General features: G+C 35.4%; 6 protein-coding genes across 6 annotated transcripts; 1 reads left to right on the forward strand and 5 right to left on the reverse strand. All coding sequences in view use genetic code 12, as the record gives it.

Moving 5' to 3' along the window:
* Positions 1-274: 274 nt before the first annotated feature.
* J8A68_003731 (uncharacterized protein) lies at positions 275-928 on the reverse strand (the record flags this gene model as incomplete). Its single annotated transcript, XM_049407616.1, has 1 exon — positions 275-928. The coding sequence occupies one exon, from the start codon at positions 926-928 to the stop codon at positions 275-277; it is 654 nt and encodes a 217-aa protein (XP_049262976.1).
* Positions 929-2,235: 1,307 nt separating this feature from the next.
* J8A68_003732 (uncharacterized protein) lies at positions 2,236-3,774 on the reverse strand (the record flags this gene model as incomplete). The annotated part of the gene is made up of 1 exon (XM_049407617.1): positions 2,236-3,774. One exon carries the CDS (start codon positions 3,772-3,774, stop codon positions 2,236-2,238), a length of 1,539 nt encoding a protein of 512 aa, XP_049262977.1.
* Positions 3,775-5,728: 1,954 nt separating this feature from the next.
* On the forward strand, positions 5,729-6,967 carry CRH11 (transglycosylase; the record flags this gene model as incomplete). The annotated part of the gene is made up of 1 exon (XM_049407618.1): positions 5,729-6,967. The coding sequence occupies one exon, from the start codon at positions 5,729-5,731 to the stop codon at positions 6,965-6,967; it is 1,239 nt and encodes a 412-aa protein (XP_049262978.1).
* A 204-nt stretch (positions 6,968-7,171) lies between these two features.
* J8A68_003734 (DEAD/DEAH box helicase) lies at positions 7,172-10,288 on the reverse strand (the record flags this gene model as incomplete). The annotated part of the gene is made up of 1 exon (XM_049407619.1): positions 7,172-10,288. One exon carries the CDS (start codon positions 10,286-10,288, stop codon positions 7,172-7,174), a length of 3,117 nt encoding a protein of 1,038 aa, XP_049262979.1.
* A 288-nt stretch (positions 10,289-10,576) lies between these two features.
* Positions 10,577-10,924, reverse strand: J8A68_003735 (uncharacterized protein; the record flags this gene model as incomplete). Its single annotated transcript, XM_049407621.1, has 1 exon — positions 10,577-10,924. The coding sequence occupies one exon, from the start codon at positions 10,922-10,924 to the stop codon at positions 10,577-10,579; it is 348 nt and encodes a 115-aa protein (XP_049262980.1).
* A 687-nt stretch (positions 10,925-11,611) lies between these two features.
* Positions 11,612-13,718, reverse strand: J8A68_003736 (uncharacterized protein; the record flags this gene model as incomplete). The annotated part of the gene is made up of 2 exons (XM_049407622.1): positions 11,612-12,231; positions 13,175-13,718. 2 exons carry the CDS (start codon positions 13,716-13,718, stop codon positions 11,612-11,614), a joined length of 1,164 nt encoding a protein of 387 aa, XP_049262981.1.
* Between the last annotated feature and the right edge of the window lie 271 nt (positions 13,719-13,989).

Below are 13,989 nucleotides of genomic sequence, written 5' to 3' on the forward strand. Positions count from 1 at the left end.
GGTTAGAGATAGTGGAGGCGTTTTGATAAATAAGCGCATTGCCTAATTGGGAAGGCTTAAAGAGTAGACGAGATTTTTTGAACAGAAAATAATTTTGCAATCAATTTTTGCAACTTCGGTTAAGAAACGACCCTTCTGCCTAACGGGATAATACAGGCGGTCAGCTACATTAAAAAGCATTGGCATCCAATAACATTAAGTGTCTAAATATTAAATAATCAAGCATATATAAGAAATAAATAAAATAAAAAAAATAAAATAAATAAATAAGTTTCTACAAAATTATATCACTCATAACTAATTGAGAAAAGCAAGATAAATCAGTCTTCTCCACCAGTGGACGACTAGATCTCATAGGAATAATACCTTCTTTAGCATCTAATTGTAAATCATCAATATAAACTCCTCTAATCTTCCCAATAACAAAATTCATCTTTTTAATAACATCATTTGCAATATTGGCAATTGTATTAAGTTGACTTTCATAGTCATCGTTGTTAGTATATAATAAGAAATCATATGGTGAACTTGGTCTTTGTATCATTGTTATTGAAGAATCGAAATATAAATAAACATTTTCTAATTTTTCAAATGAATTTATTTGTGATTTGTTTTGTTGAATAAAATGTGTCACTATATATTTACTATAATGATCAATTAAATCACTGATTAATTGTTGAATATATTCTAAACCATTGAAGAACATAAAGACTACTTTTCCAGGAAATGTTTTGATATCTTTACTATGTAAATGAGTAACCAATGCTTTAAAATCGTCTAAATATGTAATCTTTGAATTCAAAGGCACGGTATTATTTGCATGTTCATTGATTTCTATCAATTTTGATTCTATTTGATTTATAGTCCCATTGGAAATAATAATGACATCATAATCGGATTTTGGAACACAAGTAAATTTTTGAATCATAATGCAAAAAATTCTGGCGGCAAGTGTATGTATGATAGATAGAAAAAGGAAGATCCCGACAGGTTTGAATAAAAGTTAGCTAATTTCAGAGATCTAAAAATTCTATTGGACTGATAAGGAAAATCAATGGCCTTATATATAAGGCATTTTTCAAAGTTGTCCAGTTTGTGCAATTTGTGGGGTCCAATTTGAAAATTATAAATATGTACCAAATTGCCATTAATTCGAACGTTTAAGGTTCCAACAAATTTACGCCGTTTGCTTTTATATAAGCTTTTATGTCGGCTTAGGTTTCCCTTACCATACCTGAACACACTTTAATGAAGGCTTAAGAACATTGAAAATTAATACAAATAAACAGTCCCCCACCTTTCAGTTTGAATACTGTATAAAAAGTACCATCAAATTACTCATAAAGGTTGCTACGGCGAAACAAATGAAATTGAAATTTTCCAACAAAAAAAAGCTGCGAAAAAACGAGGCAATTTTATGAATATTTTTTGAAGAATGAAAAATTTTTGCCCGAAGTTTTCCTTCACTGGCTATTGTTCCTATTGTTAAGAACAATACCCTAGCTGTGGTGGCCCATAAGATTAATTGTTGAATCTGTTCGCCTTGGTGGGGGCAAGGAGGGGGGCATGCAATATGAGATGTGTCTCCATCGCTGAATAAATTACTACACAGTCCGGAGTTAGCTCTTTGATAGAAGTACATTTTGATATCAAACTGAATCGATTAATTACTTGGCATCTATGACACTGTAGAAATTATTTCAGGTTGTACAGTTACATTGTACCTTGTTGTCTACAGTAATCTCCGGGATCGTTAAGGTGATCGAAATCTGTCAGAAGATAAACCTGCAACAGCCTTTACACAAATTATTGAAATGTGGAGACTTTGAATTATAATTTGGAGAAGTTAAAAATTTCTCGCTGTCGTTTTCCAAATTGGGCATAGCATCCAGTTGCAATACTAAAAAAAAAGCAACCACTGATCGAAAAACCCGTTTTTTATTTCTTTTTTTCTGACTTCTTCTGTCTGGGGTAAACTATAATGGAATCCACGATTTTCAGACCTACTTCGGTTAAAAATAACATATGTTTAATGTCAGTTGCGGGGCCGAAGATGAGACATGTTGCTATGACGCAGTGGAAAAAGTCGTATGAATACTGATCGATTTACATGTCAGAATTAAAACGCACTATCTCTACAGAAACAATTCTAAAGTTTTATCATTACAAAAATATCATTAAACGGTCTTACAAAGTTAAGCTAATTGTATCTAAAGTATGAACTGAAAACTAATCTCAAGGTTGGGATTCTTCATTATTATTATTCGACTCGTCTTGTTGTACCTGCTCAATTGAGTTGTCTTCAGCTTCTCCTTCCGGGGTATCATCTGTCAGTTCCAGTATAGGTTCTATATTATCTGACTCTATGTTTTCTTCAATCTCTACTCTACTGTTCGAATGGTTCTCGTCATTCTCTTCTATAATTTCCGACTCTAAGTTCTCATCTTCCAATTCTAGATTCACAGTCTCAGCAACATCGACATCTTGGGTAGAAGAACTTCCAACCTCAATTTCTTCATCATAAGAAGGAGGTCTATGCGGAATACACAATGTATCCAACGTTATCCTCTCATCACAAGATCCAACCTCCGAATAAGCATTATAACTAAACTTATCATGTTCAATCGGTGGAGGAGAAGGACCTGACCCCGATTCATTCCCTCCATGTATTTCCCAAAACTCAGGTGGGAAATCATCTTCACGTTCACTTAAATCATTATTGTCATCATCCACTTCCGATCTTTCTAACAAGATATCAGAATTAAATTTCCGATATGCTGGAGGAGCCGGTCCAGAACCTTCCAAAGGAGCATAGCCCCATGATTTCACATTTCCTTCTATAAACACAAATCCCCTCTGTCCGAGGTTTACATGAAGAGAACAAATGTTATTCGCACCAATTATGGGGTAGATTTGTCCTTGGTTTTGGATTTTGAAGTTACGGATATGGCCACCAACTTTGGATTCACTCACTTTTTTGCCATTTCGGGTGAAGAAGACTGTGCCTGATCTGGTTCTGTATCCTATTCCTACGACATCACCTTGAGCTAATTTAGGGAATGGTGGGTCGGTTTTGAATTTGAACGGTTGGTTATATCTTCTATATCCGTCTGAATCGTAACTTATTGAATGGGTATGACGACCAGGGAGTCTAAACCAAGGATATGGTTTAATGGCCAATCCGATGGAGATTAATGTTTCTTCAGGCTGTGGAAGGTTATAGATTTTTGTTTCGAAATAGTAAACTTCATTCTTCATGGGGATTGGAAGATTTGTTTGAGTTGAACATTCGAAATTTTTAAAGAAGTTTAATTCGAATTTATTCAAGATTGTTAAATCATTATGAGTTAACATTTGACTTTTTTGAAATTCAAATGCATTAATTCCCTTTTCTTGAATTGAAAGCTTTTGACTCATTGTTAATTCACCATTTATGTATGGATTTGCAGCTAAATATTCTTTTGATTGGAAATATAATTCTTGCTCATCACTATTTAATTCCAAATAAGCTTGATTCTCTTCTTCTCTTCTTAATTCATCTTCAGATAATCTTAATCTTCGTCTTATCAAATAATATAAAATGACTGCAATGAATGCAAGAATAAATAAAATACTAAATGTGACTATTGATATGATGATGAACTGATTGAATTCATCATCATAGTTTTGACGACCACGTCCATATGGTGGAAGTAGCTCAGGTGGTGGGTTGTCGGTGGCGATAATCGGTTTACCAGACAGTGCACTGGAAAATTGTACAAATTCTATAAACATGTTCAGTGTGTTAATTGTTCGTTGCGTATTGTTGTTTGGTACTTGTTTAATACTCTAAGGCGTAGTGGAGCGAAAGGGGGGGTTTTTACTCTTCAGGACAGCGAGATGTTTATTTAATCGAGATTGTTGTTTCTTGGTGGGCAAAAAGCTCTTGATGGGGCTTAGTGGTAACAAAAAAAAGGGATGTGGGGGGTAGTAGTTTAAGGGATTTGGTTTTGTTTCAAAAATAGAAGCACTTGTAGTAGCAGTAATAGTCCTGTGTTGGAATGTTACCTAGTATCCTTATGTTGAAATATATTGTCCTATCGATTATCTCGCTCTGTTTTCAACTGAAATTTTGTAAACAGGGATAGATGTGATTGCTGTTTATCTTCAATTATTAATGAGAATTCAAAAGAAACCAATCTTTTTTTGTTGTTGCTCTTTTCTTTTTTGAAATGATCAATTTCGGCTGTGTGATCAAAAACGATATGATTGACGTCAATTTGCGTCATGTGATTATAGTCACGTGATTATGATGTCACATGACTGAAAACCTGTGGATGGGATCACAAAAATGATTTACGAGTTTTCATCTAGACTCTATTCTTTTTTTCTATTGGGGATCTAACTCGTTAAAGTAGAGAATGCAGCAACCTTGGCATTTTCAAAATTAACCCTTATAGGAATAAACCGCAATAGACGCGTCCGTTTCCTTTCTCTGTCTTAAACAGAACATAGGGGGGTTATGAAGTTGAATATATATCAGGATATGTTGTAAGACCCCTCAGATTGAAATTAAAATTCTTTTAAATCAGATTTAAGAAATTTAATAAACCACAAAATAATGATTAATCTTCCGCCCAAGACAATAATATCGAAGAAATGTCTTAAACTACAGATTGTTCATAATTGATTGTTTCCTTGCGGGAAGTGGGATATTTTATAAACGCTGCTATGTATTTTTAGAAATAATAAAACCTTATTGTACTTTTGACATTGTAACCAAATTATAAATAATTGTCAACTTTTGTGTAACTAGATATTTACAATAGTAATTTACCTAAATGGTCCTAAATTAATCCTTGAAAAGCCTGGTTATTTATTGCTCACGTTCTTTGTTAATTGTTCAAGTGGGATGTTTAAATTCTTTCTGAAATTTTTGCCGACTTCGAATTTAAACTTTATGAAATACGAATAAATTCAACACTAGATGCATTTTTTGAGTGGGTTTTTAAGGTGCCTTGTATAGTTTCTCATAACCCGTGTCAGCAAGTACCAACCAGTAATTAAACTACAATAATACACTGTAAAGTATAAAAGCTTGATTCCCCATGCACAGTTTACTTGCAATAGACGATCAGCCAAGAAAAGAGATTCGAGTGATTTTTCAATCTGCCAGCCTTTTCCAAGATTTTTTTTCTTTTCACATCTGTGTATAAATCTATTTTCAGGGGCGACGAACAGTCACAACTAGGCTATGCTATATGTGTGTGTATTATTTATATTTGCTATGAGAGTGGGGGATTTCCTATAATTTCTCGGGGGGTTGTGTAATAGGGAGTAGTCAATTACTCAATTAGAAAGATCCGAGCTACACAAAATTGATGATCTGATTGTTTCAATTATTATTTTTTATTAATGGACGAGAGATTTATTATTTTTTGTTTCTAAAAATACTTCGATTAAAATCTTAAAAATAAATATCAAATCTAAATTAGGAATTAATCAACAGTTGATTTTTCAACTCAAGTCATTATATTTCTATAAAAGGCGCCACCTTTCCCCCCTGTTGTGTTCACCTTTTCTGTTGAGAAAACTTTTGTATTTCCTTCTTCTTTCTTTCTTTCTTCCTTTCTTCATCGAGATTATTTAAGAACCCTATTTCAATCGCTATTTCCTTGTATTTATTAAGACTACCCCACGTCGTCTAACAACCCTCGAGAACTATTAATAGAAATTTTATAAATACACGATGAAGCTTATTGCACTCGCTACAATCGCATCTTCCCTTGCAGGTTATACTTACGCCTGTAATCCATTAACTGCAACATGTCCACCTGATCCTGCTTTAGGTACTTCCTTTACTGAAAACTTTAGTGGTCCACCTAGTCGTTTTACAGAAGTTCTTAATGGTGGTGAAATCACTTATGGTAGTAATGGTGTTGAATTAACCTTAAACAAGAGATTTGACAACCCAAGTCTTATTTCAGACTTCTACATTATGTTTGGTAAGGTCGAAGTTGTTTTACAAGCTGCTCAAGGTACAGGTATTGTTTCTTCCTTCTACTTACAATCAGACGATTTAGACGAAATCGATATCGAATTATTTGGTGGTGACCCATATGAATTCCAGTCCAATTACTTCGTCCAGGGTAATACTACCACTTTTGATAGAGGTGAATATCATCCAACTTCTTCATCCCCATTATCCAACTTCCACACTTATACCATTGAATGGACTAGTGAAAGTCTTTCTTGGATCCTTGATGGGGTTAATGTCAGAACTCTTGTTGCCGCTACTGCACCTCAAGGTTATCCACAAACTCCAATGAAGGTATTCGCTGGTATTTGGGCTGGTGGTGACCCAAGTAATCCTCCAGGTACTATTGAATGGGCCGGTGGTATTACTGACTATTCTCAAGCTCCATTCAACATGTACATCAAATCTTTAAGTGTTAGTGATTACTCAACTGGTACTCAATACGAATACACTGATCAAACAGGTTTTTGGCAATCAATTAAAGCTGTTGGTGGTGCCGTTAACGGTAACGCAGGTAACCCTGCTCCAGCTCCAGAAGTTTCTTCTTCTGCTCAAGATCCTCCAACTAGTTCATCCACTACTCAAGCGTCTTCTTCTTCAGAACATGCTACTACTAGTTCTTCTACTGAAGCTACTACTTCAAGTACAACTGCCTCTTCTTCCACTGAAAGCAGTTCTTTTTCTTCCTCATCTTCCTCATCATCAGCATCATCTTCCACTGCTGCCAGTTCTTCCACTAGTTCCACCACCTCCGAATCCTCAACTAGATCATCCACTACTGTCCCACCAACCACCAGTGCTCCATTCCCAACTACCATTGCTACTCAATCTCAACACAACACCACCTCCAGCACCACTCCACCTGTCAGCACAGTCGAAAATGGATCTTCCAATGTTAGGGCTGCTACATTCTTAGGTTTTGTTGGTTTAATTTCTTCATTCTTCTTTTAATTGGATTTTTTAATCCAAAAAAAAGTCTTTTTAATATGCTTTTGGTTATGCTAATGCTATTTTCATTTTATTATTAATTTAATTGTTTGCCGTTTTTTGTTTAGTATTATATTATATACAGTTTTATAAAAATTTTCGATATTATGTATTTTTGGAATTTAATCTATTAACTTTAAGTTTAATTTATACGAACTATGTAAAACCTCAGGCTTCTATATTCTCTGTACCGATGAATCTTTCAATAACTTGCATTGACAACTTGTTTACATCTTTCTTCTTCTTGTTCTTGTCCTTATTCTCAATAAGAGTATCAGACAATTCCTTCTTCTTATCTAACGTCTCATACATTCTTTCCTCAACACTATCATGAGTCACCAATTCATATGCGTCAACATCATGTACTTGTCCAATTCTATAAACTCTATCAGTAGCTTGTGCATGAATAGCCGGATTCCACCAAGGATCTAAAAAGATGATTCTAGAAGCCGCCGTTAAATTTAACCCAACTCCACCGGCTTGAATTGAACATAATAAAATCGGGATGTTCGGGCTTTCTCGGAATTTTGTTAATGCTTTTTCTCTAAATTCTGTAGTTAATCCTCCGTGATAGACCACACATTCAAAACCATTATTGTTGAGGATTTCTACCAAATCACGAAATGCTGATGTAAAATTGGTAAAGATGATTGTTTTTCTGGTGGGGTCTTTCTTTAAGATAGATAATGCATATTCCATCTTATTATACTTCTTACTCTTTCTCAATTTCGTAATGGCCTTAATCATGTCAGACACTAATTCCTTCGAGGATTCTTCCTCTTCCTCATATTCAATCTCGGGAGTGAAATCAGTGACAATTTTCCAATAAGAACAGTATTGTCTCAATCTTAAGAAAATAGCCACCACGGAAGCATAAGACCAAGCTTCGACATTTATCTTCAAAAATCTTTCAATTAAAACATAATCCATCGAAAGCTTACAATGTTCAATTATCTTTTGGAAACAATTATACACGCCTCTTTCTTCAGGTGACAAGAGAATCATTTCACGATACATTCTCTTTGGCGGTAATTCCAAATATTTCAAAATGGCTTTGGTACGTCTCAACATCACCGATTTTAATAATTCTCTTAATAATCGTAAATTCTTCTGACAAGTCTCACTATCTTCTTTCCATTGTTTCATACTCAAAAATGACCAATCAATCCTTTCATCATCAATTCGTAAGACGTTCAAAAGACTCAAGAGATCATAAGCATCATTTTGAACTGGTGTACCAGTAAGACACCATTTCCGTTCTGCTGTTAATTTATTGATAGCTTTTGTTCTCTCAGCAAGTGGGTTCTTGATTTGGTGTGCCTCATCAGCAATAATTCTAAACCATTTATAACTCAAAAATTGGGAATTGTTGCTAACTTCAGAAGTCGCGGTTGGATATGTAGTAATTACCACATCATATTTAGGTATTGCTCCAAGAAGTTTAGCTCTTTTGGGTCCATGATAGATCATGACAGATAATCCAGAGGCTTTAGTTTCAATTTCTTGTTTCCATTGATGCATCACGGCAGGTGGACATAAGATTAATGAAGTCTTTAAAAACCTACTGTTCTCGGGATTCAGTTTGTTCCGGTTGATTAACATTAATGCAATCATCTGAATAGTTTTCCCAAGACCCATGTCATCACATAATAATCCACCTTTGATTGGCTCTGATTCACGCTTTTTGAAAAAATCAAGTCCGATGACTTGATGAGGATATAATTTGACGTTCAAGCCAGGAACGAGCAATTCGGAGGATTGGAAATGGGAATGAGCAACTTCGTCATCTCGTTCTAATCCTCCTAATGTCTTTTGGAAGATGGGGTTGGATTCATTGGGATCTTCCTCTTCGATGAATTCTTCAAGTCCCTCTTTGGAAGGTGAAGGTTCTCTTGACTTTCTTTCGGACTCTTTTTCTGACCCGCTTGATTCTTCGGTCTTTGTATCTTCTACTTTAAGACTTTTCAATTGTGAACTGAGATCGTCTAAATCATCGGCATTAATGCTTTCAGGCGTTTTGGATTCCGATGATACCTTTGTAAAGTCAAATTTCAGGGCTATGCCTTTCAATGACTCAGCCTTATTTGTATCTTTTGTCAAAATAGATTTCACCTTCTTTGCATATGGATCCTTACTGCTGTCATCAAACTTCAACGTAACATCTGATAAGAACCCAGACTTCTTCGTTGAGTCAGGTCTAGAGACTTCGCTTGCACCACCACTACTTCTTTCAGGTGATTTGGACTTCGATGATGCCTTTGTAAAGTCAAATTTCAGGGCAATGTCTTTAAATGCTTCAACCTTGTTTGTATCCTTTTTCAAAGTGCTCTTTTGAGACTTCACATTCTTTGCATATGGATCCTTCCTGTTCTCATCAAACTTCAAAGTAACATCTGACAAGAACCCAGACTTCTTCCCGGAATCGGGTCTGGAGTCTTCGCTAGCAACAACATTACTGCCTTCAGGTGAATTGGACTTCGATGATACCTTTGTAAAGTCAAATTTCAGTGCTATGTCTTTCAATGTTTCAACCTTATTTGCATCCTTTTTGCTTGTGCTTGTTTGAGATTTCACATTCTTTGCGTATGGATCCTTCGTGTTGTCATCAAACTTCAATGTAACATCTGACAAAAATCCAGACTTCTTCCCTGAATCAGGTGTAGAGTCATCAACAGCATCAACACTACTGCTTTCAGGTGATTTGGATTCCGATTTAATCTTTGCAAAATCAAATTTCAGGGCTATGCCTTTCAATGATTCATCCTTATTTGCATCCTTTTTGAAAATGGTCTCACTTGTTTTCTTTTGAGATTTCACATTGGGATCCTTCTTGCTGTCATCAAACTTCAAGACAACATCTGACAAAAATCCAGACTTCTTCTCTGAATCCGGTTTAGAGTTGTCTGCAGTAACACTAGTGTCTTCAGGTGATTTGGACTTCGATGATGCCTTTGTAAAGTCAAATTTCAGGGCAATGTCTTTAAATGCTTCAACCTTGTTTGTATCCTTTTTCAAAGTGCTCTCATTTGTGCTCTTTTGAGATTTCGCAGTCTTTACATTTGGGTCCTTCTTTTTGTCGACGAGGTTTAAGTTAGCATTGGACAAGGATTGCTCAAGCTTGATGTTGTTTACCTTCATGCGACTCTTCTTATCTTCATCTTCATCTGATTTGATAACTTCAAAAATATTCTCTTTCTTGGTCAATTTTTTATCCTTTTCATCCTTACTGGTTCCAATTGATAAAGAACCGAGTTGATTGGTGACGTCTTCTTCTGCGTTCGACATAGTTGAATGTTGATGCCTGTAGAGATGAAAATTTCAGAAGTCAATGAAATTTCAATTGTCAATTCGAATTCGCGGTCCGCGAGAAAAATAATTGGTCGGTTGCGAAATAATGAAAAACGTTTGCAGCTCACAAAAGTGCTTCGAAACAAATCTATTACATTACACAATAGCCATTTGAAATTTTTTATATTAATTACCTGAGTAATAAAAGCAAAAAGAAGAATGTAACACGACTACAATGAAAAAGTAAGGAGGATGATCCTTGCATGAAATAGCTAGAGAAATGTACTAGATTCCTAAGAGAGATTCAATCAACCTCTTCTTTTCATCCAGTATTTTCTTCATCGTCTCTTCAACTGAATCTTCATAGTACAAACAATAAACATCGGTCTGCCTAGAGGAATCAGCCTTGCGGTGAAGTATTGTATCTAAAATACCATGATTCCACCCAGGTTCAATGATAAAGCTTGTAGCAGCACCTAAATCCATCCATGGAGCTATCGACTTAGATGAAAGTATCATCACTGGAATATTACTTGTTTTGAACTCCTCAAGTTGCTCCTTTTTCTCTGAATCGGTAAGTTTCCCATGACAAATCAATTGCTCAATTCCCTTGTTTCTAAGAATTTCACTCATTCTTTTAAACCCTCTTGTATATTGGGTAATTATGATCGTTTTCTTTTGGCTTTTAAGAATTGGTAAAATGAAATTCCATTTGGAAGACTGGAAGGGGAATTCACAGTGTGACATTAAGTTACGGAAGGTGTCATACAAGGCTCTACATTGAGAATCTACAGATGGTGGGTTTCTAACAACAACCAAGATCAAATATCTCTCCCAATGTAAAAAGCTGCTGAAGCTTTATGTTCGCAGTAAGCTTGGACACAGGAGATTTTACGGAAAATACTCTTTCACATAAATTGCTTTCTGAAGATTTGTGAAGAATTTCCAAAAAACAGTTATACAACTTTTGCTCCATCTCTGATGTTTTTAACTTGATTTCCAGGTATGTTACATTGCCTGAACCAACAACAGCCTCCCCCCACCTCCCGGGAACAGCATAAATGGTATTTCTTAGCAATTTTTTAATCTTAATAATTGGTCAACTGAAAAACCAACGGACATACTCTTTCCTCTTGAAGTAGCACTTATGAGTGCCCAATCAATTCCTTGTGAATCAACTCCGAGAAAATCCAAAAGGCTTTTCAAATAATATATAGAACTTTTCATTGGAGTGGTAGTAATGAACCACTTGTAGATAGCATTCAATTTATTCACAGCCTTATTTGTTTTGGTTGTGTGATTTCCGAAATTATGGGGATCCTATGCCAATTGCATAAATTCTGAATCTCTCTTATCTTGAAATATGGGTTGTCGGTATGTGGATATGACGACATTGTAGTCCTGAAACCTTCTTGAGTTTTCCTTGTATCCTTTCGACATATAAACTTTCAAGCTACTCCCGCTGATTATCAAATGCTTTGACCAAGAATCTCTACCTGCTCGGGAGCATAAAAGTAGGGTCACTTTGCTGTTACCTTCATCGCCAGTGTTTGGAAAGTCATTCTTGATCAATTGAATAACGGTATTCTCTTTTGGTGATCCACTCCCATTCTCGAAGATTAACCCACTACCAGTGGTGGACCCGCTTTCTCTGTCAAGCATCCACTGAAAGGTTGCAGAATCCGGACCAATTTCCAGATTCACCGCTTCACTGAAAGAGCTAGATTCCAGCTCGGTAGAATTTTCTTTCAGGTTGGTTGCACAGAAAGTGGCCTTACTTGTTTTATTTTCTTCTTTCTTAACCTTAACCTTTTCATTTTGTGCATCTCTGGTCAGACCAATATCATGACCATTGTCGCCTCCATTCAACTCGCTTTTTAAGGGACCTTCCTGTACAATAACTTCATCTGTCTTAACATTTTGTGGTTGCGTCATAATTTCTTTACTGGACACAAAATCACCTCATGCTAATTTCCGAACTCTTGTGGATATTTATAATGTGCAATTTCATTTCCTGACCCCTTTAAAGGGGGGTTTAGTCAAACAGGAAAGATTTACCTAGACATGGGGAGGGGGGGATCTGAAAATATGTTCGCCAAGAATTACACGTTCTACAGTCTGCACTAAAAAAAAAATTATGGTTCCAAATTAGCAGCAAGAAATTTGATGCCAAAAAATTCAATTTAATCAACCATTTCATTAAATATGATCAGGTAATGTTGATTTAAAATTGAAAAATAAAGCCAGACGACCTCGGTGAGGATCGAACTCACGATCTTGAGATTAACAGTCTCACGCCTTAACCAGCTTGGCCACGAAGTCGTATTTGATGGTGCTTGAAATTTCTGGCATTAAGATAATTGGTAGAAACTCTAATTTTCCCATTTTTAAAAGTGGTCTTTGAGAACGATGAGAATAGCTATACCCTTCTCTGGATGTCTCAAATGTCTTCGGGAAGTGCGGTCATCCTTTCTATTGTTTCAGCTTTGTGTCACGTAGGCTGTCTGGTGTGCGCAGATGGACAATAGACCAATCAGTGGCTATTGTGTATCTTTTTTCAAGTATATTAAGGAAAAACAAATAAAATCATCCTAATTGCCTCTGGCAATGAATAGCATAGTATTCTGGTATACTGTAGCGATTTTGCGAACATTGTACCTCTTTTAATAGTGCCGTTGTTTCTTGTTTTGGCTGAATTTTGCTTGAATTAAATTCTCAAAAAATTGGTTGCAAATTCCCAGAAAAAAACTCTCCGGTTAACTGAGAAAAAGATGCCTTGGCAATATATTTCAATTTTATTATATACAGTGCTATATATTTTGATATATCAAATATCTACATATACTTTCTTCTTAGATGTTAATCTACCAACAGGCAACATACTAACATCACTAGAACTCAACCACATTGGTTGTTTCTTCACCCCATTAAAATTAAACAATTGTAACTTCAACTTCTCAAAATATTCATCCATTTCTATTTCAAAACTCAACTCTTCTAATTGAGTATATCTCAAATATCTCGAAACCCCATCATCAAAACAAGGATCACTAATTAATTGTCTTCCATCATCCCGTTCTGGGATCAAAAATAATTTTTTGGATTTTTTGTTATATTTGATTGTCCCATGTTGCCAGATTAATTTTGCATTCGGACAGGAATGATTTCGATTATTTCCTTCAATGATATAGGCGGCAGATTCCCAATGTCCGGTGATGTTGAAGGAATACGAAAGACCAGGGAGGAGTGGTTCATAGAGGATTTCTTCTGTTGGGTTGAAGAATGTGGGTCCGGTGGTGACTTTTCCGCTTTGGCTTTTCCAAGTGCCTTGAAGTTGTTCTAAGACTGCTTGAGTCTCTTTATCGAACTTCTTACAGGTTGCTAAACCGGATAGTAGGAGAAATGGTATGAATGATAGCCAGATCATTTTGAATTTTTGGAATTGGGCTTATTAATAGAGAATAGGTTTTTTCATAACAAAATTATTCAATTATGAAGGTTGGTTGTATTGATAGTTGGTATATCTTATTCTTTCCTTGAACGTATACAGTTGCATTTTTAATTTTAATTAATTATAATATTTATAATTAGCTCTATATAACTTTAAAGTAAATCACGAAATAAACAAACCATGTAAAGAAAATAATATCTACCTATTCAAAACGAGAATCAAAACAATGAATAAACCAAACGGCAGC

This window comes from Hemisphaericaspora subhashii (assembly GCF_019202705.1).
Source record: "Hemisphaericaspora subhashii strain CBS 10753 chromosome Unknown scaffold56, whole genome shotgun sequence".
Taxonomy (NCBI): domain Eukaryota; kingdom Fungi; phylum Ascomycota; class Pichiomycetes; order Serinales; family Debaryomycetaceae; genus Hemisphaericaspora; species Hemisphaericaspora subhashii.